This window comes from Octopus bimaculoides, chromosome 5 (genome assembly GCF_046866305.1).
Source record: "Octopus bimaculoides isolate indiv1 chromosome 5, ASM4686630v1, whole genome shotgun sequence".
Lineage (NCBI taxonomy): Eukaryota > Metazoa > Mollusca > Cephalopoda > Octopoda > Octopodidae > Octopus > Octopus bimaculoides.
The window spans coordinates 51,664,914-51,689,418 of record NC_142932.1 but is presented as its reverse complement, the minus strand read 5'-3'; the positions used below and the strand labels follow the sequence as shown (position 1 = coordinate 51,689,418).

Here is a 24,505-nt window from a genome sequence, read left to right as displayed (position 1 = left end):
CAGCCTGAATATTCAACCTGTTTTGTGTTAAAACTGACAGTATCCAACCTCTCTCACCTACTCTACAATGTCATTCTAGTAATAATACACAATCACATCATTGAAATCTCAAGGCTTTGAGATAATGCATGATTAATTCAAAACAATGTAAATAAATAAGTATTATATTTAACAAAGAAATCTGAATGCTAAAGGGTTAAGCCTACATCATCAAAAGAGTTCTTTTTGACTTAAATTTAGGATGAGTTTTGAAGGATATGTAGTTATCTCTACCAAGTCGAACTACTGAATATTAGCTCTCTCTCTCTTTCTCTCTCCTCCCCCCCTTCTCTCATGTAAAACTAAGTGACTAAAATAATATTGCAAAATTCCATTATACTTGTGAAAAAGGGATATGCCTAATGTGAGATTACAAAATACAATAATTACACTTTTCAAACATCTTTCAGATTTATCTCCAGCTTTGAGTATTTTATTGGCCCATATTTAAGACATAAGGATTACAAACATATGTTCCTATGTATTTCCATATCTGGTTTTATCATTTGAACTTACCAACACAAAGAGGTGGTTCTCGGTTCCATCCATTGGTGGAATTACAGCTGATAACTTCACTGACTGCACTAACATCATGGTAAAATTTATAATTCTTCCTGCAAGATATTGTGCAGTTGACCCCATCAGGAATGTCTGAACAATTCAATAGTGCATTGGAGGTGAGGTTTTCAGTTGTGCATGTTTTGATGCTGTTAACTGCAAACAAAAATATCAAAGATATTTAATATAAAAGGATTTTTTTTTAAATTTCCAAAGTGCTTGGTACCTCTATTTTTAAGTGATCATTGCATGTCACGTCACATGTTGTATATAGCAATTCTAAAATCATTACCACTAACAAGACTTAACCTTTAAACATTTAAACCAGCTGTGACCAGCCAAAATATTCTACCTGTTTTATGTTCAAACTGGTTATATTTGGTCTCTCACACCTAACCAACTATGTCATTGTAAAAATAAACAATCATATTATTGATATCTTGAAGCTTCAAGATAATGCATGGTTAATTCAAAACAATGTGAATAAATAAGCATTATATATGACAGAATAATTTGAATGCTAAAGGGTTAAAAAAATCTGAATAAGAAATCAACAAGCTGTTTTTATAGCTTTATAAGATTATAGTTTCATTTTGTTTTTAACATTTTACCTGTAAGATACAAAAGCATCTCCAATCTGTTTACAAAACCCTGGCATAGATGGCTGCAGCGAAAGTTTAGCAGATAGGGACAAAGAGCAGGGGCTGATGAGGATTTGTGTAAGAAATTAAATGTAACATAGTAGTGAAATGTTTGCACTAAATACAGAAGATTAGTGAAGAGTGGAAAGGGGATGAGTTGATTATTATTCATTCAATGACTGAATGTTAACATACATGAATTTTGGGTTATTAATAAGCCAAGAAAGTGGGTTCCATTTGCAAGGTCATGCACTGTATATCTTGATATGAGGTTATCATGTCACTCGCATGTGGTTGTGATGCATGTGCCTAATGTACTCTTATCAGATGGGTAGTCATGATGAGCATATTGGGCTTTGTATATTTGTACCCCATGTCATTTTGATAACATGTGCTGCTCTCTCACGGCGGCGGTGGTGGTGGTGGTAGGGAGGAATAGGATAAGGAAGAGGGAGGGAGGGAGGGCAGCACCAGGCAGTGGCTCTCATGGCTTCTGATCTTAACTGATTGGAAGTGATATCATGTACATATTTTGTCTTGGTATAAAAGTTGGGCTACAGCAAATATTCTGCTCAGTACCACAGATTTGTTTGTCAGTTGCTTGACCTTAACCAGTTGAGTGTGTCCCTTGGTGGCTGTTGATATGTGTATCTCTGATCATGAGCAGAAGTAGTGGGGAGCATCATAGCCATGTGTTGAGAGGAATTCATTGAGCTTTGAATAATTCACCTTTGGAAACATGGGTGTTTCATTCAATATCCTTAAACAACCCTAATTCAGGGACCTTTTGAGCATATTAAGTTCCTCGACCTGAAGAAAATTCTAACTGGGCCCCATCTGCAAGGTCATGAGTTGTTTACCTTGATATGAGATCACCAAGTTATGCACCTATGGTTGTGATGCATGTGCCTGTTGTACCTTTATCAGATGGGTAGTCATGATGGGTATAATGGGCTTCATATATTTTACCCCAGTGTCATGCACAGCTCTCTCATTCAATAATAGTAATGATAATGATAGTAATAATAATAATTATTATTATCCTTTCTAATATAGGCACAAGGACTGAAATTTTCAGGGAAGGGCTAGTTGATTTACCTATATATATATATATATATATATATATATATATATATATATATATATATATATGTGTGTGTGTGTGTGTGTGTGTGTGTGTGTATGTAAAGATGTGCCAATAAAGGAATCTTTACAAGATTGCGTCCTACTAGAAGACATGATGGATAGGCCAGGCATGCTGGTTGATCACAAGCGTGCTCAACCATGTCTGACCTAGAGCTAAACAAAATTTTTTAAAGACCTGCTCACATATACTTAAGTTTGAAACAGAACAAAAATTGTCTTGATTATCCATATTTGATGGAGAGAGAGACAAGATTTATTGCTTGATCCTTAATTGGCTGGTTTTACAGAGGGACAGCAAGGACAAATCTATACCCAGAAAGTTCTTTGCAGCACAACTGTTAGCACTATATATCCTCCCATTTATGTATTTAGAACAATATTCAGATCTTAGGACTATAAACTTGTTACATCATCACTACCTGTTATATCATCGGTGACAATATCTGATGTGTGTGTGTGACGATAGATCACAGTACCGAATATAACCGTATAACAAATAAGCAATGTAACAAGAGTTGGTTACCTTATTATAACCATTCGCACAGTAGCAATCCAATACTCCTATGCAGAATCAATAAACGAGGCTATTGCTCTCATAGTTCGAGCTGAACTATCTGCTGACTCATCTATTTATAAGATTTGCCCAGTCTTGTGTGGGGGTGTCAGTTCACTGCACAACAAAACCCCAGAGTTTTCCACACATTGAAAAGAAAAAAAAGAAATCATAATTTAGAAACTTACATGTAACTTTAATAAAGATGTAACAACTTGCTGTGTTATTTGATGGATCTGTGGCAGTTACTTTCATACTGTAAATATATGAAGACTTCTTATACTTAAGGTGTAATTCTTCTGGTTCAAAAGTCAAATTTACTGAATTGGAATTATCTGTAGCATTTACTAAAAAGTCATCCTTCTTCAACACTTTGTCTGTTTGCAGAAAATATTCCTGATCTCCTGGACAGGATATTTGTGGAGCTTCATGTTCTATAACAGAATAATGAAAGAAAGACATTAAAATTCATCCTTTTATAATTCACAAGTATCTATAGGAGTAAAGACTTAACTCTAGTTTCCTTATGATGTCAAGCCAATGAGAGATAAACCACTGCCTAAATAAGTTTGTAGTTATTGTATTATTCCCAAACCAAATCTGTGACATATTTCCCACAGCAAGAGGAACTAAAGCAACTAGAATTAATAGTTCTAACATGAAATATAACGAAACTCATGCAACAAATTTGAATGTACAACATATAAGTTGGTAGTTCAATATACTATCCACTTTGAAGCAACATACAATTAATAAATACTTCTTCTTTAGTTTATCCCTTTAGCATTTAAACCAACCATATCTGGCTAAAATATTCTACCTGCTTTATGTCCAAACCAGCCATATCTGGCCTCTCAAACTTACCTTACAATGTCATTCTCAAAAAATAAAAAGTTACATCATCACAATACCAAGGTTAGGAGATAATGCATGATTAATTGAAAACAATGTGAATAAAGAAGCATTACATTTGACAAAATAAATCTGAATGCTAAAGGGTTAAAAAATTGATACATTTTCATCTACTTTAAAGTTTGCTGTGTATTATTCACAATACTGGAGTTAAATGTTTACATTTTCTTTTTCTTTTTATCTTTTACTTGTTTCAGATATTAGACTGTGGCCATGCTGGGGCACCACCTTAAGGAATTTTAGTTGGATGAATTGACCCCAGTACCCTTTATTTTTAAGCCTGGTACTTATTCGATTAGTCTCTTTTGCCAAGCCACTAATTTACTGGGATGTAAACACACTGGCACCAGTTGTCAAGTTGTGGTGATGGTGGTTGTGGTGGTGGACAATGAATTCCAATTTAATCAGAATCTACATGATCTGAAGTATATTTGTGGAAAAGAAATATGTAATTTTCTCAAGGTTATGAAGAAGCAAATCTTTGGGGCACAATTGTGTAGATATGCCAAAATATTTATATATATATATATATATATATATATATATATACGATTTATGCATTGTTGTCTCTCAAATATTTAAAATCTACAATTAAGAGCCCTCTCTACTCGCTGGCGGTACCTACCCACCACCACTACCCATTTTCCTTTATTCAAAAATTCTTATCGCTCCTTAAAATTATGGCTTTTAAGTGTTGATTTCTCAGCCCAAGAATTACAGCGTGATGTGCTGCTTGACTGGTCCCCCCTCTCCCTCTCTCTCTCTCTCTCTCTTTATATATATATATGATGATGATGATGATGATCTTTTCTCCCGCCATGCCTCTGTCTACCCCTCCATCCCCCTTCGTAGTTTTTCCTTTAAGGTCTTCAGGTTCTGGCTATATATAAATGAGAAACCCATTCTAAATTATCTCGCTGACGTACTACGACGAAATACCCAAGATGCAGATAAGATAGAGATTTTTATTTATTTACGGCCTCAAACATCTCAATACCTTGCGCTTTCTTGTTTCTCTCCATGAAATTCAATTGAATTCAGTTGTCTTAAATTCATGCTTATTCATTTTCTAAGCTTCCTAAATTCATGCTACGTTATATTCTAATCACCCAGAATTCATTGCTCTTTTAAAAAATTACGATTTATGCATTGTTGTCTCTCAAATATTTAAAATCTACAATTAAGAGCCCTCTCTACTCGCTGGCGGTAACCCGCCCTCCCACCCCCTCCACCGGAAGTTCATTCGTCTGTCATCCCTCTGTCATCCCACCCCCTCCACCGGAAGTTTCATTCCTCTGTCATCCCACCCCCTCCACCGGAAGTTCATTCCTCTGCCATCCCACCCCCTCCACCGGAAGTTCATTCCTCTGTCATCCCACCCCCTCCACCGGAAGTTCATTCCTCTGCCATCCCACCCCCTCAACCGGAAGTTCATTCCTCTGTCATCCCACCCCCTCCACCGGAAGTTCATTCCTCTGTCATCCCACCCCCTCCACCGGAAGTTCATTCCTCTGCCATCCCACCCCCTCCACCGGAAGTTCATTCCTCTGTCATCCCACCCCCTCCACCGGAAGTTCATTCCTCTGCCATCCCACCCCTCCACCGGAAGTTCATTCCTCTGTCATCCCACCCCCTCCACCGGAAGTTCATTCCTCTGTCATCCCACCCCCTCCACCGGAAGTTCATTCCTCTGTCATCCCGCCCCCTCCACCGGAAGTTCATCCCTTTGTCATCCTGTCAACCTCGGCTGTCTCCCGGAACCCATCTAGTGGCCTTGGCCATCCTCTCCCCTACCTTTGGGTAGCGCATTAAGGTTGAGAAATGTTTGCAGGTTGTAGGTAATGTTTTGCTTATGAATTCTTCCAATTGCAAGTTTTCTTTTCAGGTACACGACACTGCTTTTCCTCTTCCCAGGCTACAGGCCCACACCCCCAACACCCATACTGTTAGGATTGGCACTCTCAACGTCGGCACGCTGAAAGGTAGATCTGGTGAAATTGTTGAGATGCTTGAACGGAGATGCGTAGATATGTGCTGCATCCAGGAAGTAAGATGGAGAGGAGGTTCTGCAAGGTTCCTCACAGGCAAAGAACACAGGTACAAGATTTTCTGGGCAGGGAACACTGACGGGGTCGGGGGCGTAGGAATACTTCTAGCGGAGAAATGGGTGGATAAGGTAATCGAGGTCGTTAGAGTAAGTGACAGAGTACTTAAGATCAGACTAGTGCTTCATCATAGATTAGCTACTGTCATCTCAGCCTATGCACCTCAACCTGGGCTACCAGATGGTCTGAAAGACCAATTCTATGACACCCTCTTGCAAACTACCTCGTCGACGAGTGACAGGGACCTTCTCTTTGTGGCTGGAGACTTCAACGGTCATGTCGGACGTCGTGCTGGGGGCTTCCATGGCATACATGGAGGCTATGGCTTCGGTTCCCGCAACGAGGAGGGAACCAGACTGCTGGAGTTCTGTGATGCAACCAATCTTATGGTCTGCAATACCAACTTCAGGAAACCTGCCAGTCACCTAGTCACCTACCGCTCCGGCAGACACTCTAGCCAAATCGACTACATCCTCGCCAGAAATAGGGAAAGAGGGCGGCTTATAAATGCCAAAACCTACCCTGGCGAAGAATGTACCCCACAACATAGATTAGTAGTTAGCGACTTTGGGATCAAGGCAAAATGGGTGCCCAGAATTAGACAGGCTTGGAGAAGAAGGGTGTGGAAGCTTAAAGACCCTGCAAACGGAGAGAGACTTAGAGACAAGTTACTTGAAGCATTTAACGAAATAGAAGGGGATATAGCATCATACAACGTGGAAGACAATTGGAGATTTCTGCGGGACAACCTGTTGAAAGCCACCGATCAGATTTGTGGGTGGTGTAAGGTCCCCTCCCAACCCAGAGTAACGTGGTGGTGGAACAAGGAGGTAGACAGGGCTATTAGACAAAAGAAACAAGCTTGGAAGGACTGGAAGAACGGTGGTAGCAGGGAATTGTACCAATGTGCCAGAAGGGAGGCTAGGCGACAGGTTTATTTAGCCAGAGGGGAAGCAGATAAGGAAAGATTTGCCAATGTTCTGCGCCGTGAGGACCAAAGACTCGAGGTATTTCGGGTTGCAAGACAGTGTAGGAGAGAGAATAGTGATGTTGTAGGAGAGAAATGTGTTCGCATGGATGATGGTACGCTTGCATTAAATGAGGATGCAAAGAAAGAGGTCTGGAGATGCCACTACGATAGATTGCTTAATAAAGAGAATGAATGGGAGAAAGAGAGCCTGCCTTATGTCGACCCAATAGAGGGACCAGCTATCCGAGTTGATAGTACCAGGGTAGATAAAGCAATTAAGAGTATGAAGACCGGGAAAGCCCCCGGCCCATCAGGAATCACTGCAGAGATGCTCAAAATATCTGGCAGTGTTGGCTATAGCCTAGTCACCCGTATTACGAACCAGGTGATACACGAAGGAGTCATACCCTATGACTGGTGTAGCAGCATCATAGTCAACTGCTACAAAGGTAAAGGGGATGCTTTAGATACAAATAATTACAGAGGCATCAAGCTGTTAGATCAGGTTATGAAAGTTACAGAGAGGGTCATAGCCCAACTAATTAGGGAGCGAATCAATTTAGATGAGATGCAGTTTGGGTTCGTGCCAGGTAAAAGCACTACTGATGCCTTATTTCTAGTGAGACAGTTGCAAGAGAAATACCTAGCCAAGGATAAACCTCTGTACCTGGCTTTCGTTGACATGGAGAAAGCCTTTGACAGGGTCCCCCGATCCCTTATCTGGTGGTCAATGAGGAAACTTGGGATAGAAGAATGGCTAGTGAGAGCTGTGCGAGCCATGTACAGAGATGCGGCCAGTAAGGTGAGGGTTGGAAATGAGTACAGCAATGAATTCCGGGTAGAGGTAGGGGTCCACCAAGGTTCCGTCCTCAGCCCCCTATTATTTACCATAGTCCTCCAGGCAATCACAGAGGAGTTCAAGACAGGTTGCCCCTGGGAGCTCCTCTATGCTGATGACCTTGCCCTAATTGCGGAGTCACTATCAGAACTAGAGGAGAAGTTTCAGGTGTGGAAGCAAGGTCTAGAACTGAAGGGCCTTAGAGTCAACCTAGCTAAAACCAAAATCCTAATAAGTAGGAAGGTAGATAAAACACAAACCCCTTCAGGTAGATGGCCCTGCTCAGTATGTAGAAAAGGAGTAGGTAGTAACTCTATAAGATGTACCCGGTGCAAGCTATGGACACATAAGAGGTGCAGCAACATCAAAGGCAGGTTAACTAGCAAGTTAGTTTTTGTTTGTGGCAGATGTTCAGGTGCAATAAAGACTGCAAACAAACAGGAAACAACTTCTATCTCATTCCAGGGTGAAAAACTAGAGGTAGTCGATAGCTTCCGCTATCTGGGCGACCAAGTTAGTAGTGGGGGTGGGTGCGCTGAAAGTGTAGCTGCTAGAATAAGAATAGCCTGGGCAAAGTTTAGAGAGCTCTTACCCCTGCTGGCGACAAAGGGACTCTCACTCAGAGTAAAAGGCAGACTGTATGACGCATGCGTACGAACAACCATGCTACATGGCAGTGAAACATGGGCTGTAACTGCTGAGGACATACGTAAGCTCGCAAGGAATGAAGCCAGTATGCTCCGTTGGATGTGTAATGTCAATGTGAATACCCGTCAGAGTGTAAGTATCTTGAGAGAAAAGCTGAACATTAGAAGCATCAGTTGTGGCGTGCAAGAGAGACGATTGCGCTGGTATGGACATGTGGTGAGAATGGAGGAGGATAGCTGCGTGAAAAAGTGCCACACCCTAACAGTTGAGGGAACCCGTGGAAGAGGTAGGCCCAGGAAGACCTGGGCTGAGGTGGTGAGGCAAGACCTTCGTACATTGGGCCTCACCGAGGCGATGACTACGGACCGAGACCTTTGGAAATGGGCTGTGCGTGAGAAGACCCGGCAAGCCAAGTAAGATCGTTGCCAGTGCCCCTGGACTGGTTCTTGTGCGGGTGGCACATGACATGCACCATTTTGAGCGTGGCCGTTGCCAGTACCGCCTGACTGGCTCCTGTAGGATTTTCGAGCGAGATCGTTGCCAGTGCCCCTGGACTGGCTTGTGCGGGTGGCACATAAAAGACACCATTTCGAGCGTGGCCGTTTTCGTGCGGGTGACACGTAAAAGCACCCACTACACTCTCTGAGTGGTTGGCGTTAGGAAGGGCATCCAGCTGTAGAAACTCTGCCAAATCAGACTGGAGCCTGGTGTTGCCATCCGGTTTCACCAGTCCTCAGTCAAATCGTCCAACCCATGCTAGCATGGAAAGCGGACGTTAAACGATGATGATGATGATGATGATGATATATATATATATATATATATTTATATATATATATATATATATATATATATATATATATATATATATATACATGTATGCATATATATATCATCATCATCATAATCATCATCATCGTTTAACGTCTGCTTTCCATGCTAGTATGGGTTGGATGATTTGACTGAGGACTGGCAAGCCAGAAGGCTGCACCAGGCTCCAATCTGATCTGGCAGAATTTCTACAGCTGGATGCCCTTCCTAACGCCAACCACTCCGAGAGTGTAGTGGGTGCTTTTACGTGCCACTGGCAGGAGGGTCAGTCACATGGTACTGGCAATGGCCACGCTCAAAAGGTGTTTTTTACATGCCACTTGCACGGGAGTCAGTCTAGCAGCACTGGCAACGACCTCGCTTGAATAATTTTCTAACGTGCCACCAGCACAAGTGCTAGAAGGCAACACTGGTAACAATATATATATATATATATATATATATATATATGTATACAAGAATGTATATAACACTCTGTAAAAATATATGCCTGTGTGTATATATGTGTATGTTTCTGTATGCATTTATACATGTACATGTATTTAGTTTCAGAAGATATTAGAATAATGGAATAAAAGTCAGTCATTATAAGAGAGCTTCCAAAAATCTATTTCCTTAATTTTTAACTACTGTTTCTGGCACACATATTTATGCAATTTTGATTTTAAAATATTTAAAAAATTATTTGGAAATTATAAAGAGAAATGAATGGTAGATTTTAAAACCATGAATTAAGAAAAAAGAATTTTGTACGTGTCAATTTTTTTTCTCCAGAAGTTCATGGCTTCATAGAAATAAGCATGGAAAGCTGCATCAAGATAACCAATTGTCAGATTTCTTGCTTCCTTTTAAAAAATGCAGATTTTGTGAATGAAACAAACAAGGTCCTGAATAAGAAATGAATGTTTAATATGACAAATTTTCAGATTTTTTGCGTCATTTTAAAACTAACTAGATCAAAGTACAGTGAATACCATCCTCCACAATTTGCTACTCATATGAAGTACATATGTATTTCACTAATGTCTATCAAATACACACTCTTTCTTGAGCATAAAAAAATCCTCTTCCCGAGTGACAATAACTTGTATTGTCAAATTGTTGCCCAAGTTCTAGCTGTTTTGATAAGGGAAATCAGAAAGGTTTGAAATGATTTCATCAGTATTTACTTGTACCAAAAAGCACTTTTCTGATAGACAACTTGCTGATCTCATAAGTGTCACATGGTGGAAATAAACACAATTACCAAACTTTCAATTCATTATTTCATTTTTTAAAAATTTAAATTTGTACATCTGTACTCCCAACTGCGTACGAGCACATATGCAAAATGACATCCTTTATTTTTTGCTCAAAATAAGTAGTATATTGAAAAGTAAAACTAATTTCAGGGTGAGGGGGCATTTGTGACTCCAAGGGTCAAAAGGGGGCTTTGGCCAAAATGGGTTGAGAACCTTTGATCTAAGGTAAACATAAGAAAACCTTTAAACTGCAACATCAAATATATTTATTAAACTTCTAACACAATGAAATACATTAAACTGCTATATATGTGTGTGTGTGTGTGTGTGTGTATGTGTGTGTATTATCAGAAAAGTATAGTATTAAATATCCATCATGCCTGATCTTACCAATTGGTTTCATGTAAAGAATACAATGGAAAGTTAGGTAACAATCTCATTATATAACTTTATGCTCATCAGGGTTAGCCAATATGGAAGGGAATATGGCGACTGTCCTATATATATATAGGACCATTTCATCATGTTGAGCTGTTAATCCCTACACATTTTTTCTTTCTGTTTTATTTTTGTTCTCTCCCAATGTTTTTCCTCTCAATCCTTTTGAGCATATGCTCAAAACATCAAAGACTTTTCCATTCTTCCCAAGTGTTAAACTAATATACACACACACACACACACACAAGCACACACACACACACACACACACACATACACACACACGCACACTAGAAACCCTTTAAATTGCTATAGGGGCAGACTTATTACATCATCAAATGAAATGCGTTGTAGTATTTATTCTAGATTCTTGCATTCTGAGTTCAAATCCCACTGTGGATGACATGGTATTTGGCTACCTTAAGCAGAGGATTCTGCTCTGTTGCAAGGATTAGGGCCAAGTCTGCAGTTTACAGATACCTTCTTTTTCCCCCTCCCTTCCTGTATTCTCCAAGGCCCTAAAAAGTGTCATGGGCACTACTCATTTTTCTGAATAAACAAAATATAAATAAAAATTTAAAAGCATAAACTAAATCACTAAATTTCAAGCAATTTTGAGATTTACATAATATATTTTTGTTAATCTGAGAGAGAGAGAGAGAGAGAGAGTTTAAAATATAAGCAGAGCTAGTTGAATTTTAAACTATTAAACTGTAGACTTTATAAACATTATTTTAGCAAGAATGGCATTTTAAGCGTTCACATTGTCATACAGTTAACAGTGATTGTGTATACAATATACTTAATGACCTTATGATAAGCTATTTACAGAGCAATATAATCTAAGACTATTTATCTCTTATCAGTTTTAATTGATAAAGTCTATTATAAGATAAAAGTGACTGTTAAACTTTAGCACAGTGTAGGTGCATCATGTCACTGTATGAGTTTTCTCCCCTGTAGTAAAAGGAAATTGGCTGGGGAAACAATTCTAGAGAAAATACAGTGTGCTAAAGGTTAAACTTACCAATAATGACAATTTCGAATGTGCATTCAGCTACATTGCCTGCATGATCTTCTGCAACATATGTAACTGTGGTGTCAATTAAAATTGTTTGGTTTATATGAAAGAGTATTGGCCTCACAATGACTGATTTCAGGTATTTAGAGTTATCTTGAGCCATGGGTGCTTCTCTGTTGAGACGGGACAGCTTTTCAACATGAAGAATTTTTGGTGGACAATTTTTAAATGTTGGTTTCTCAACATCTGCAATTAATGAAATCATAATCATTATCATTTTAACACCTATTTTTCCATGCTTGTTTGGAACAGATGGGATTTGCAGAAGTAGATTTTTTTTTTATGGCTGGATACCCTTTCTGGTGCCAATTCTCACCTGTTTTCAAACAAAGTAATGTTGCCTGTGACCAGACATGTTTTTATAGGAGTCTGAAAACAAAACAATAGTGTCTGTATGATGGTGATATTCATTTACCACCAATACATAATGTTAATACAAGGCACAAGCAAAAACATGCACACACACATGCATACATATACATGCATACACACACATGCATACATACACTCAAACATACTCACACACACACACACACACATACATACACACAAAAGTGATGGGCTTCTTTCAGTATATGCTTACGCAATCCACCTATAGGGCTCCCACACACATACAAACATAATCAAGGTGGTTAATCATTTAAATACCCACTTTTCTACACCAGATAAAATTCATTGAGACAGTTTTTTTTTTTTCTACAGCCTGATCAATGCCTGCTTCCAAGATAGATCATATTTCCCCTAATCCTTCAAATAGTATAATGGCTGGACCTCATTTCACAGAAGATTGCAAATAAACAACATTGCTCATTTTTTTTAAAATATTGTTATTGCCTCTTTTGGTAGGTGTGTTGCAAACATAGGAAAGGGGTGTTTGCAATATGTCATTCAGTGCAAGGAAATGCTGAGCTGTGAAAATTTGTGACCTGTTGTTTTAGAACTTTCAAAGCACATGATTAATTTAAGATAAGTGAACTTTGTTGCAGTTGTACTTTTAATTGATTCTTATTTTTGATATGTACTGCAGTAGTACAATTTTTTAATAATCATTCTTTGTTATTTTGACATTCTCAGCCATTTCTTTATTTATTCATTTAACTTTTAATGTGACTTTATCGAAAAATGTCTCTTGCTATCTAGCAACCCTAGAGTGTGTAATTATTAGTGCTTTCATTCATTTGTATATGTGTACCAGTGTTTACATTATACATACCAACACATACAGGAGTTGTATCATTCCACTGTACTGTATTGTTTATCACAACACATTTTAAGGGATAAAGAGGTTTTGGTTTGTATCCAGGTCGCGAACAAACATATTGGACTAAATTCCCTATTTCGTAGGAAGTGAAATTTTGTCTTGCATCTGGTGGACGACCAGGGTCACTGCATGATGGACCTGACAAAACCAAACAAAATTAAAAAAAATTAACTTGATATGGAAAACGTTTAAATTTCACTATGTAAATTTATTGTTTCCTAATTAAACACAAAGAAAATCCTACAGAAAATTTAATTAATGTACAAAGACAACATTGCATTTGGCAGGTTTGTTGATTAAATTAGGACAAGGTTGTTATTGTTTATTTAATTAAAAATAAAATATATTGTATCATGTATCAAGGGCAGCAAACTAGCAGACCTTAGCATACCAGACAAAATGCTTAGCAGAATTTCTTACAGTTTTACATTCTGAGTTCAAATTCCACCAAGGTTAACTTTGTCTTTCATCTTCTCAGGGTTAATAAATTAAGTACGATTTGAACATAGGGGGTCAATGTAATTCACTAGCCCCCTTCCCCCATAGATGGGAATGAAATTATATCAGGGGAAGAAAATATTATATAAATTATAAATCCTTGCCATGAAATATGAATTCATATGAAATGATATTCTAATATGTAATCTTTCTTCTTCCTCCTCCTTCTTCCTTCTTCTGGATGTACAAGACTTGAAAAACCCTTTCAATTTCCTCTGCCAGATGGTATGCTGCCATTCAGATTGATCAGATGAAATACTTAACTATATGTTTAAAGATTTCCCAAACTCACCACAGCCTTTTCCTGAATACCAAACAGCCAAGTTTTTGTTTTTGTATTTCTGGTGACAAAAGATGGGATTTAGACTCAGAAAAACAGATACCACAAGATGTCGTCCAATGCTTTAATATTTTAGCCAATCCATTACTATGGACTGGTAATTTATTTTTTTACTGACTCCCATCACACACACACACACACACACCTCACACCCCTCCAAAGGAATGATAAGCCAAATTGACCTAGGCAGGATTTGAACTCTAAGCACAGAGAGCTGAAACAAATACTACTAGATGTTCTATCCAAAGTCCTAATAACTCAGCCAATTCAATCCATGTCATAAAAATTTATGTTACAACAGTTCATAGTAAATTATACCATTAGATACCTTGATAGTAATCCCTGAACAACCTAAAATCAACACAGAGTAGACATACTCACCAACACAAGTTAAATTATTAAATGTCCATCGGCTGTTTTTGCTACAAATCACTGTTTGATTCTTCATTGCACTTTCACCAGCAACTTTAAATAATGGCTGAAGGCACTGAAACTCAAAAGAGCATCCCTGATGTGTGCAGTTCAACTGTGCAGGCATTACCATTCCTGGAATCTGTTTAGGTTGGCCACAGTCAATAGCTGCAAAATAATAATTATAAAATTTTTTTTTTTAATTTAATCACCAAAAAGCACTCTGTTGACTGTGTGAAGCGGTTGGTGTTAGGAAGGGCATCCAGCTGTAGAGACCCTGCCAAACCAGAAAGTGGAGTTTGGTGCAGATTTCTGGATTGCCAGCTCCTGTTAAACCATCCAACTCGTGTCAGCATGAAAAACAGACATTAAATGATGATGATGATGATGATGATGATGGCATATTATATAAACCCCAATTTCAGCAGCACATATTTTTTGTCTCCTATGAGTGACACAACCTTGGATCATATTTAAAACTAAATTATGCAACCAATATGCTTCAGTCACTAACATCTATTGCAGCTACAACAAATTCTGCTTCTTTGATATAACAAACTGCATACCATTTGCACTCATGTTAACCAGCTGCACATGACCCTTCAGCCTCCCACCTCATAGCTATTCATCACATGTGCTGGTATAGACATATTCTCACACCAGATGGCTGGATGTGATTGGGTAAGATCTCCAGAGGCTTGACATTATCTTGGAGGATGCAGAGGGGCTGGCACAGGACTGCCAGTGATGGAGAGCACTGGTGGACCTGGTCAGCTCTACACATGATGCTGTCTCTGTCACCACTAACCTGGGATTACCCCAGTCTCATAAAGCAAAAGCATTAAGCAAGCAAAGCATTTACAAACTATGTGTACACACAACAACCATCTTCATAATTAACTGTTCCTCATTCATTCATTTCTCCAGTGCATCTTTACATTCAATCATAGTTGCTACATTTTGGAGACCTCGTCATTACAGATTCATAAAGATGATTAACACGGCCCTTACTCCAACTAAAGAAAGTAAATGAGAAAACACAAATCACTTGAATTTATTTTACTTACTGTAACATTTTGAACTCTCTCCCACAGTCGTGAATATTTTATTCTTCAAGTCATACAAACATTTTCTTTGATATACTTTCTGCACATTTCTATTACAGGTAATATTTACGATTTCACCATACTTTGTCTGACCAGCTGGGTAAACTGTACCCTCAAATGTAGAAGCATTCGTTTCCACAGGAGGACACATAGCCTCTATAAAACAGCAACAAAAGAAAAAAACATTAGTTTAAATCACACTTGGACCCTTATATGTCCACATTATTATCACTGTCAACATCATCATTATCATTATTATCTTATACATTCACATGTTCGACATCATGATAATGATAATGTTGACACCATGATTATCATCATCATCATAATTATTGCCATCATTGTCATCATCAAAAGCATCGTTGTTGTTGTCATTATAAAGTCATCATCATTATTGCTATCAATTTTTGTTGGCAGGAGACTATCTAGTGAATAGAAACTACTTATTACTGGGCTTTCTGGAAGAGATGTAGGTTCAGGGAAAGTAAGTGGAACTTCAGAATTTAGTTGTAAGAAATATAGCACATTCTGTAAAGTGATTGGTATCAGAAAGAGCATCTAGCTTGTATATGCCATGTGTGCACACAACCTGAAGATTGCATGAAGGCACCAGACATGTTATGAAAAGTGGTGTCTGTATTTTCCTTGTGTGAAACTATTGGTAGCTCATAAAAATAAGCACTGTGGTTTTTAAATAATATTTATCTCTCACTAGATGGACTGTTTTTTTGTTTTTTTTGATCTTACCATCATGGAACAGTGTACTGTGTGCATGTGTGTGTGTGTGTGTGTGTGTGTGTGTGTGTGTGCATGAGACAGGCTTTTTTCAGTTTATATTTACAAACCCATTTGCCTAAGGTACCATGTGATGGGACTGAATCCAAAACCAATGCCTTGTGGGTGAATTTGGAAAACAAACCATACAAAGCCTATTATCTCCCAGTATGTGTCTGTGTGAGTGTGTGTGTGAGAGAGAGAGTGAAAGAGTCTGTGTGTCTGTGTTAATGTTTGCAACCTGCACCATTCACATGAAAAAGTGCAAAACTACAAATAGCAAAGTATACTGTCATTTGTTCATTATCCTCCTCAACAAATTATCCACTGGCTTTTCACTAAAAAAAAAAACAAAAAGGAAAAGTACCTTATTTACATTATTTATATTTATATAAATATTTATATTTACATATGCCCGTGGGCATATGGCATAGTGGTTAAGAGCACGGGCTACTAACTCCAAGATTCCGAATTCGATTCCAGGTAGTGACCTTAATAATAATAATAATAATAACATCAAAAAATACCTTAGGAATGAGAATCCAGGTTCAAAATTCCTCCAAGACACCTGATGAAGGCTGGAGGGTATATCAGCCAAAACATTGTGTTAACAACAAACAAGATGAGGACAAATATCTCTTTTACTCTTTTACTTGTTTCAGTCATTTGACTGCGGTCATGCTCGAGAACCGTCTTTAGTCGAGCAAATTGACCCCAGGACTTATTCTTTGTAAGCCTAGTACTTATTCTATCGGTCTCTTTTGCTGAACCGCTAGGTGACAGGGACATAAACACACCAGCATCAGTTGTCAAGCAATGCTAGGGGGACAAACACAGACACACAAATACACACACACACACACACACACACACATATATATATATATACATATATATGACAGGCTTCTTTCAGGTTCTGTCTACCAAATCCACTCACAAGGTTTTGGTCAGTCTGAGGCTATAGTAGAAGACACTTGCCCAAGATGCCATGAAGTGGGACTGAACCTGGAACCATGTGGTTGGTAAGCAAGCTATGTACCACACAGCCACTCCTGCACCTATGTCAAAATATAAATAATGCGCCTATGTTAAATATAAATAATGTAAATAATGCACATAATTCCTCATCTTTTAAATACAGAACTGTAAAAAGGAAAAGGTCAACACCAGAAAGGTCATCCAGTTATAAAACAGTATAACAGTAATGTATATTCATTTAGAGTAATCAAATCTGTAAGAGGAATCAAATGCAGCTTGCCAGAGAGAAGACTATGTTAGTTTGAACATGTGATGCATATGAATGAAGACAGCTGTATAAAGAAGTGTCGATCAGTGAAAGTGGATGGTACCTGTGGAAGAGGGAAACCCAGGAGAACATGAGATGAAGTATTGAGGACAAATCTCAGGATGTTGGAGCCTATGGAGGAAATGATAATGGACCAAGATGTCTGGCAATGTGAGGTTCTTGAGAAGACTCACCCACATCAGAATTCTAGAAGCACTGTGTGTTCCACCCACACATAACAATAAAACTTTTCACACACTCTAACCCAACAAACCAAACTACATCTCTTCTCTCAAACTGCATATCATTCTCTTCTCACATTTCCTCTTTCATGCACTATGATGATCCTTCACTCCCCTAATCCTATCCTTACTGCCCTGCTCACTGTATCATTGCTATCCTGTAATTCCCGACCCACTTTATATACTCAGGTTCTCACTAGTTTACTGCATTCCCCACCCCCATTCCCTACTCATACTTCTTTAGAAATACCCTGACACCTGTATCATGACCTCCATACCTTGAGGATATGCCCTGGCACTTCTCTCTTCCTTTATTCTATCTTCCCATCTATGCTCTGATCCCTGTTCTTTGTAAGTATACCCAGGTACTTAACCACCATCTCTCTCCTACTCTCTCTTGCACTCTTGCTGTCTCTCTCTTTCTCTTCCCTCTGGCTGGGTAACCATGCATCTCCTTTAAAACAGCAGCACACCTGTTTTTGTCCTCATTCTTGATCAAAGCAAAATTCTAAGTATTCTTAATCAGATGATCATTCCTTCAAAAAATCATTTCTTACAACCATTATGTTATAGCCTTATACAAGGTACATAACTCTGTTTTATTTGCCATAGCTATAAACAGGTTCTGATCCTTCTTCAGTGATGAGTGGTTAATAAAGGATAGACATTTGCTTGTAATAAGGAAGTCTTTCAGCTGTAATATTATAGCTCATAGAGCATGTCTTTATGTAAGGGACACAACTCTGCTTTGTTTAACCTAGCTAATATGATAACGCACTAGGTTCTGTTTCCACTTCAATGTTGAATGGTTAAGGAACAGCATTGAGCTATAATCAATGTAAAAGCAATTATTACATAGAGCAGTGGTTCTCAACTATTTTATTCCTATGGAACCCTTTGATTACTAATTTATTCTGGTGGAACCCCATAACCATTCAATGTTTAAAAACTAATTTTATAGACACTTCTTTCAAAATTCCTATTTTGGTTTCCACACATTAACTTGTATAGGTTAAATTATGTAAAACATTTGAGAAAGTATTTTACTGTATATACTCACAGATAGGTTTCACCAGTGGATAAGTCACATCCTTAGTTCAGGGTTGTCAAAATAGATATTTGCAGCTGATCACAGATAGGTCATACTATAACTTGAGGAGTTACATGACCCTTTTCAATGTAAATATAACTAACATTTGTTAAATTTTCTTTTCTACTCTAGGCACAAGACCCAAAATTTTTGGGAGAGGGTTCCAATCGATTAGATCAACCCTAGTACGCAATTGGTACTAAATTTATCGACCCCAAAACGATGAAAGGCAAAGTTGACCTCAGTGGAATTTGAACTCAGAATGTAAAGGCAGACAAAATACTGCTAAGCATTTCGCCTACTGTGCTAATGTTTCTGCCAGCTTGACACCTTAATATTTGTTAAATATTATCAAATATTCACCTTTATTTCAAAACTTTGCTTACAAATATTAAAACATTTTTGTGGAAGTGACTTATGAAAGTAACCTAATTGATAAATCAACTTGACTACTGTTATGTTACCGTCTACTTCTGATACCTTTCATGTCGAGTGGATAGGTCACACAACTGATTTTTATTGAAATTTTTGATTAAAAAAAGTGCGAACTACCTGCAAGTATATACGGTAGCTGCTTCTTGCAATAAATATATCCAAATTAGAATATTTTCCATAGACACTATACTACTGTACATCCCCAATTTACTATTTTACTTGCATAGACAGCCCCAAAATCTTATATGGACCACTAGGGGTGATAGTGATCCTGGTTAAGAATCACTGATATAGAGCCATTAGGTTATGTCCTGATGTAAGATACACAATTCTGTTTTATGCATCCTTACCAAACAATAGCTGCCACTCTCACTTTACTGTTAAATAGTTAATAGTAGGATAGGTCTTCAGTTGTCATGCTAAAAGCCACGGCTCAAGCAAAAATATGTGGAGGAGAGTGAAACAGCAAAGAAGAAATATGACAGAAATAATTACCTTTGCATGTTGGTAAAGAGGTCCAGTTGCCATAGTGTTGACAGGTTATGGTTGAGTTACCTACTAATTCATAGCCTTCTGAACATACAACTTTTACTGAATCATTAAAGTAGAAGTTATTTTGCAATGAAAGTATAGTAGCATTTGCAATCTGTGGGGTTTCACAAGCAACACCTGAAAGTAGAATGCAAAAATTCCATTTTATATATGTGTGTGTAAAATGAAAATATATAGGTATACATGAATTTAAGATTCATGTATGTGCATGTGTGTGTGTGTGCACGCGCACATGTGTGTGTGTCTACGTGTGTGTGTGTGTGTGTGTGTGTGTGTGTGTGTTCAGTCCACTCTGCAGGGTGGTTGGTGTTAGGAAGGGCATCCAGCCATAAAAACCATGCCAAAACAGGCACAGAAATTTGGTGCAGTCTTCTGCCTGGCCAGCTCCTGTCAAACCATCGAACCCATACCAACATGGAGGGAAGATGTTAAACAATGACACATATATAATACAAATTTTACATGTGTGTGTATATATGTGTATACAATAAAAATCTCACACACACACACACGTGTGTGTGGGGTTCCTAATGAAAATGCTTCAATTCACATTAATTCAGTAGTCCACTCCACTGGTGTTCCATTCAGTGGGTATGTTGTTCTGACCCACTTAGCTCTCTCTCTATATATATATATAAAATTTAATTAGAAGATATGTTAACCTTCTGAAGAGATGGTTGCATCCAAGGAAATACTGAATCAATACGTAGTATTTTGGGGGAATGAAATTCCCTGAAAACAATAGGTATGTAGCGTACGACTTAAGGGAGACTTCTCTCTCTCTCTCTGTTATATATACATAAATACAGAAGTAGTAGATAACAGCTAGCCTTCGGCTGCACCTTTGGACCCTGTTTATGTCCACTACTATGATTGGTTGGTATTGGCGCAATTTGTCTCTAGCTCTATTGCGCACATAGATGCAACCCAACCAATCGCAGCCTTAAAATAAGGTCACATGAGACAGTCTCTTCTACACCTCAGTTTGCGTCGACTACATCATATAAAACGCTAGATTCACACTGTCTCAAAGTCTTTCAGCTCTAGACCTTCTGAGGTCTAGCCACTGACCACAGAGCACACAGCCAGTTCCAGCGATGATACAACAGCAGCCACATGGAGACTCAACACTCGGCAACAGCATACGGCAATCTCCATCTTCATCACCATCATCTTCTTAACATTGTCAACAACTTCTTGCTATGTACACAGCAACCAGCAATGCTCGCACAGGTTCTATCTCGACACTGTTTGTGAATTACTTCACCATGGTTAACAGCAAATACAACCTGCAACAACCTCCTGTTACAAGTGACCGGCTCTGCATCATAGCCACAACTTCTTATACATGTGCCTCTCCCTGGCTCTGCATTGCAGCCTCAACTTCCTGATACAGCATCTCAACTACTGTGTACCTTGACTATGAACTAGTATTTATCATCCTTGTGTCTGAACATTCTTCTAATGTCATATTATAAACTTTTTCAATGCTCTGTACTTATCGCACATGCATACATCCATGTTTGTACACACACTTTGTATACATGACGGCCTGTCTACTATTATGCATAAATGACGCTCATACAGACACACACGTTAACCTATCAATAAAATCTTCTCTTAAACATTCTACCCCACTTGTGTCTCTCTTTTCCTTCTGGCACTCATATTCATTTATCCTTTTTTCGTATTTTATTTATAAAAGAAGAAAAGAAAATGGAAATAAGGAAGTTAATAATTGTTTAATAATAACAAATTGCTCATCTTTACTTCTTACAGCCATTTCAATTAATACTCAATAATTTAATTGCAAATTTGCAGACTCAGGGTCTGTTGAAATGAATTGATAAGCCCACATATAACATCTAAAAGTGTAACCCAGTTTATGGATTACACACAGAAGAATGGATCATAGGAATTCTATCTTTATACAGCCATCACAGATTTTTACCATGGATTTATTCTACTTTTTAGAGTTTAGCTCAAATTTATATCAACACAAATATATGAATACCAATAATTTTTAAAACATTTTTCTTATACAATTTAAAAAGCGTTTTCTTCATTCAATTTCCTCCACTGAAATTCAGCCTTTTGACTCAGTTCCCTGATGAGTGGATATACTTCCCAACGATGTTTATCAACTTTAGATTTCATTTTAAGAGGAAGTACATTCACAAAATGATTGTAGGAACTTTTAAACATTTTAAAACTTTCTAATAATCACAACTGCACTTCGTTTATTTATTAATACAATATTCGTAATATTATATACTTAACTTCGTTATGATTTTTAAGATATAACTATTCCCCTGTGTTACTCTCTAATATATAATCGCTCTCATGAATCCATAAATCTCTAAATATCTTTTAAGATTTTAGACATATTTCATACTAGAGCACTTGACATCTAGTACACCTTGTTTTCAAAGGACATATTTAATCAGCTATACATACATACACACACACATACATACATACATACATACATACATACATACATACATATATATATATATATATATATATATATATATATGTATAGCTGCGTGGATAGCTGCGTGAAAAAGTGCCACACCCTAACAGTTGAGGGAACCCGTGGAAGAGGTAGGCCCAGGAAGACCTGGGCTGAGGTGGTGAGGCAAGACCTTCGTACATTGGGCCTCACCGAGGCGATGACTACGGACCGAGACCTTTGGAAATGGGCTGTGCGTGAGAAGACCCGGCAAGCCAAGTAAGATCGTTGCCAGTGCCCCTGGACTGGTTCTTGTGCGGTTGGCACATGAGATGCACCATTTTGAGCGTGGCCGTTGCCAGTACCGCCTGACTGGCTCCTGTAGGATTTTCGAGCGAGATCGTTGCCAGTGCCCCTGGACTGGCTTGTGCGGGTGGCACATAAAAGACACCATTTCGAGCGTGGCTGTTTTCGTGCGGGTGACACGTAAAAGCACCCACTACACTCTCTGAGTGGTTGGCGTTAGGAAGGGCATCCAGCTGTAGAAACTCTGCCAAATCAGACTGGAGCCTGGTGTTGCCATCCGGTTTCACCAGTCCTCAGTCAAATCGTCCAACCCATGCTAGCATGGAAAGCGGACGTTAAACGATGATGATGATGATGATGATGATGATGTATATGCCTATATATATATATATACATATATATACATGTGTGTGTGTGCATGTGTGTGGTGCCCCAGCATGGCCACATTATAATGACTGAAATAAATAGATGTTGCCTGACACACCCTGTGCATTGGAGAAGGTAATCTTGAGTATAATATGACAGTAAAGAAAGATTAGAAAGACAGTATCATCATGCCTTGAAAGTCAGTTGAATGTTGCAGGTTTCACACTCATCATCCTCATCATTTAATATCTGCCTTCCATGCTGGCATGGGTTTGGCGGTTTGACAGGAACTGGCCAGGCAGGAGCACCAAACTTCTGTGTCTGTTTTGGCAGAGTTTTTACAAATGGATGCCCTTCCTAACACCAACCACCCAGTAGATTGGACTGGGTGCTTTTTATGTGGCACAAGCACAGGTGAGGTCATGCGAAGAACTATTTCTCCACAAACAAAAAAGTTAATATCAAACTGACAGATCTGATGTAACAAAAGAAATGAAACATGAAGAAACTTGCTCAAGCAATGAATTGGTGGTTATACCAGAAATAACTTACGTTGGCAGGAAGGTATAGGATCAACTCCACAAAGGAAAGGGTTTTTACCCACTAATTCATAGCCTTGTGCACATGTAATATTCACACTGTCCCCTTTCATATAACCAGTGATGTTGGTCCCATTAATGACATTAGCAAACATCTTCAAATTGCATTTCTGCCCTGAAAGAGAAAACAATAAAGAAAATAATAAAAACTATTAATCATCATCATCATTATTCTCACCACCATCATTGCTATCACCATAACCATTGTTGTCATCATCAATACCTTCACTTTGCAAGCTGGCAGAATCAATAGCATGTGGGGCAAGTGCCATTTTTTTCTGTCTTTACATTCTGAGTTGAAACTCTGCTAAGGTCGACTTTGCCTTTTTTCCTTTCAAGGTTGATAAAAATAAGTCCTAGTTGAGCACTGGAGTCAATGTAATCGACTTACCCAAAACTTCAAAAATTGCTGGCCTCGTGCCAAAATAAGAAAGGAGAAAGAATTATTGGTGAAATGACAGAATTGTTAATACACCGAAGAAGATGCTTATCAGTATTTTCTCCATCTTCATGTCCTGAGTTCAAATTCCACCAAGGTCGACTTTGCCTTTCATCCTTTTGGGGTCAATAAATTAAGTACCAGTGAAAACACTGGGGTCAATGTAATTGACTAGTCCCCACAAAATTTCAAGCCTTGTGCCTTTAATAGAAAGGATTATTATTATTATTATTATTATTATTAGTTGGCAGCATCATTAACGAGTTGAATAAAATGCCTTGTGGTATTTATTGTCTATCTTCTAAATTTCTGTCCTACTAAGGTCAACTTTGCCTTTCATCATTT

At 38.3% G+C, this 24,505-nt stretch overlaps 1 protein-coding gene across 5 annotated transcripts in view; it reads right to left on the bottom strand.

Annotated features, from left to right (window-relative positions):
* The window catches only part of LOC106881248 (uncharacterized), a 297,452-nt gene that overhangs the window by 124,512 nt on the left and 148,435 nt on the right, over positions 1–24,505 (bottom strand). For all 5 annotated transcript variants that reach the window (XR_008264114.2, XM_052967796.2, XM_052967797.2 and 2 more), the window contains exons 16-23: positions 23,675–23,836; positions 19,939–20,112; positions 15,579–15,773; positions 14,482–14,679; positions 13,215–13,400; positions 11,948–12,187; positions 3,126–3,371; positions 556–753 (exon numbers count right to left, since the gene is read on the bottom strand). Coding sequence is in view for 4 of the 5 variants with exons in the window: in XM_052967796.2 (XP_052823756.1) it covers positions 556–753; positions 3,126–3,371; positions 11,948–12,187; positions 13,215–13,400; positions 14,482–14,679; positions 15,579–15,773; positions 19,939–20,112; positions 23,675–23,836 (1,599 nt within the window). In the remaining variant the exon portion in view is untranslated. The remainder of the gene's footprint in view (positions 1–555; positions 754–3,125; positions 3,372–11,947; positions 12,188–13,214; positions 13,401–14,481; positions 14,680–15,578; positions 15,774–19,938; positions 20,113–23,674; positions 23,837–24,505) is intronic.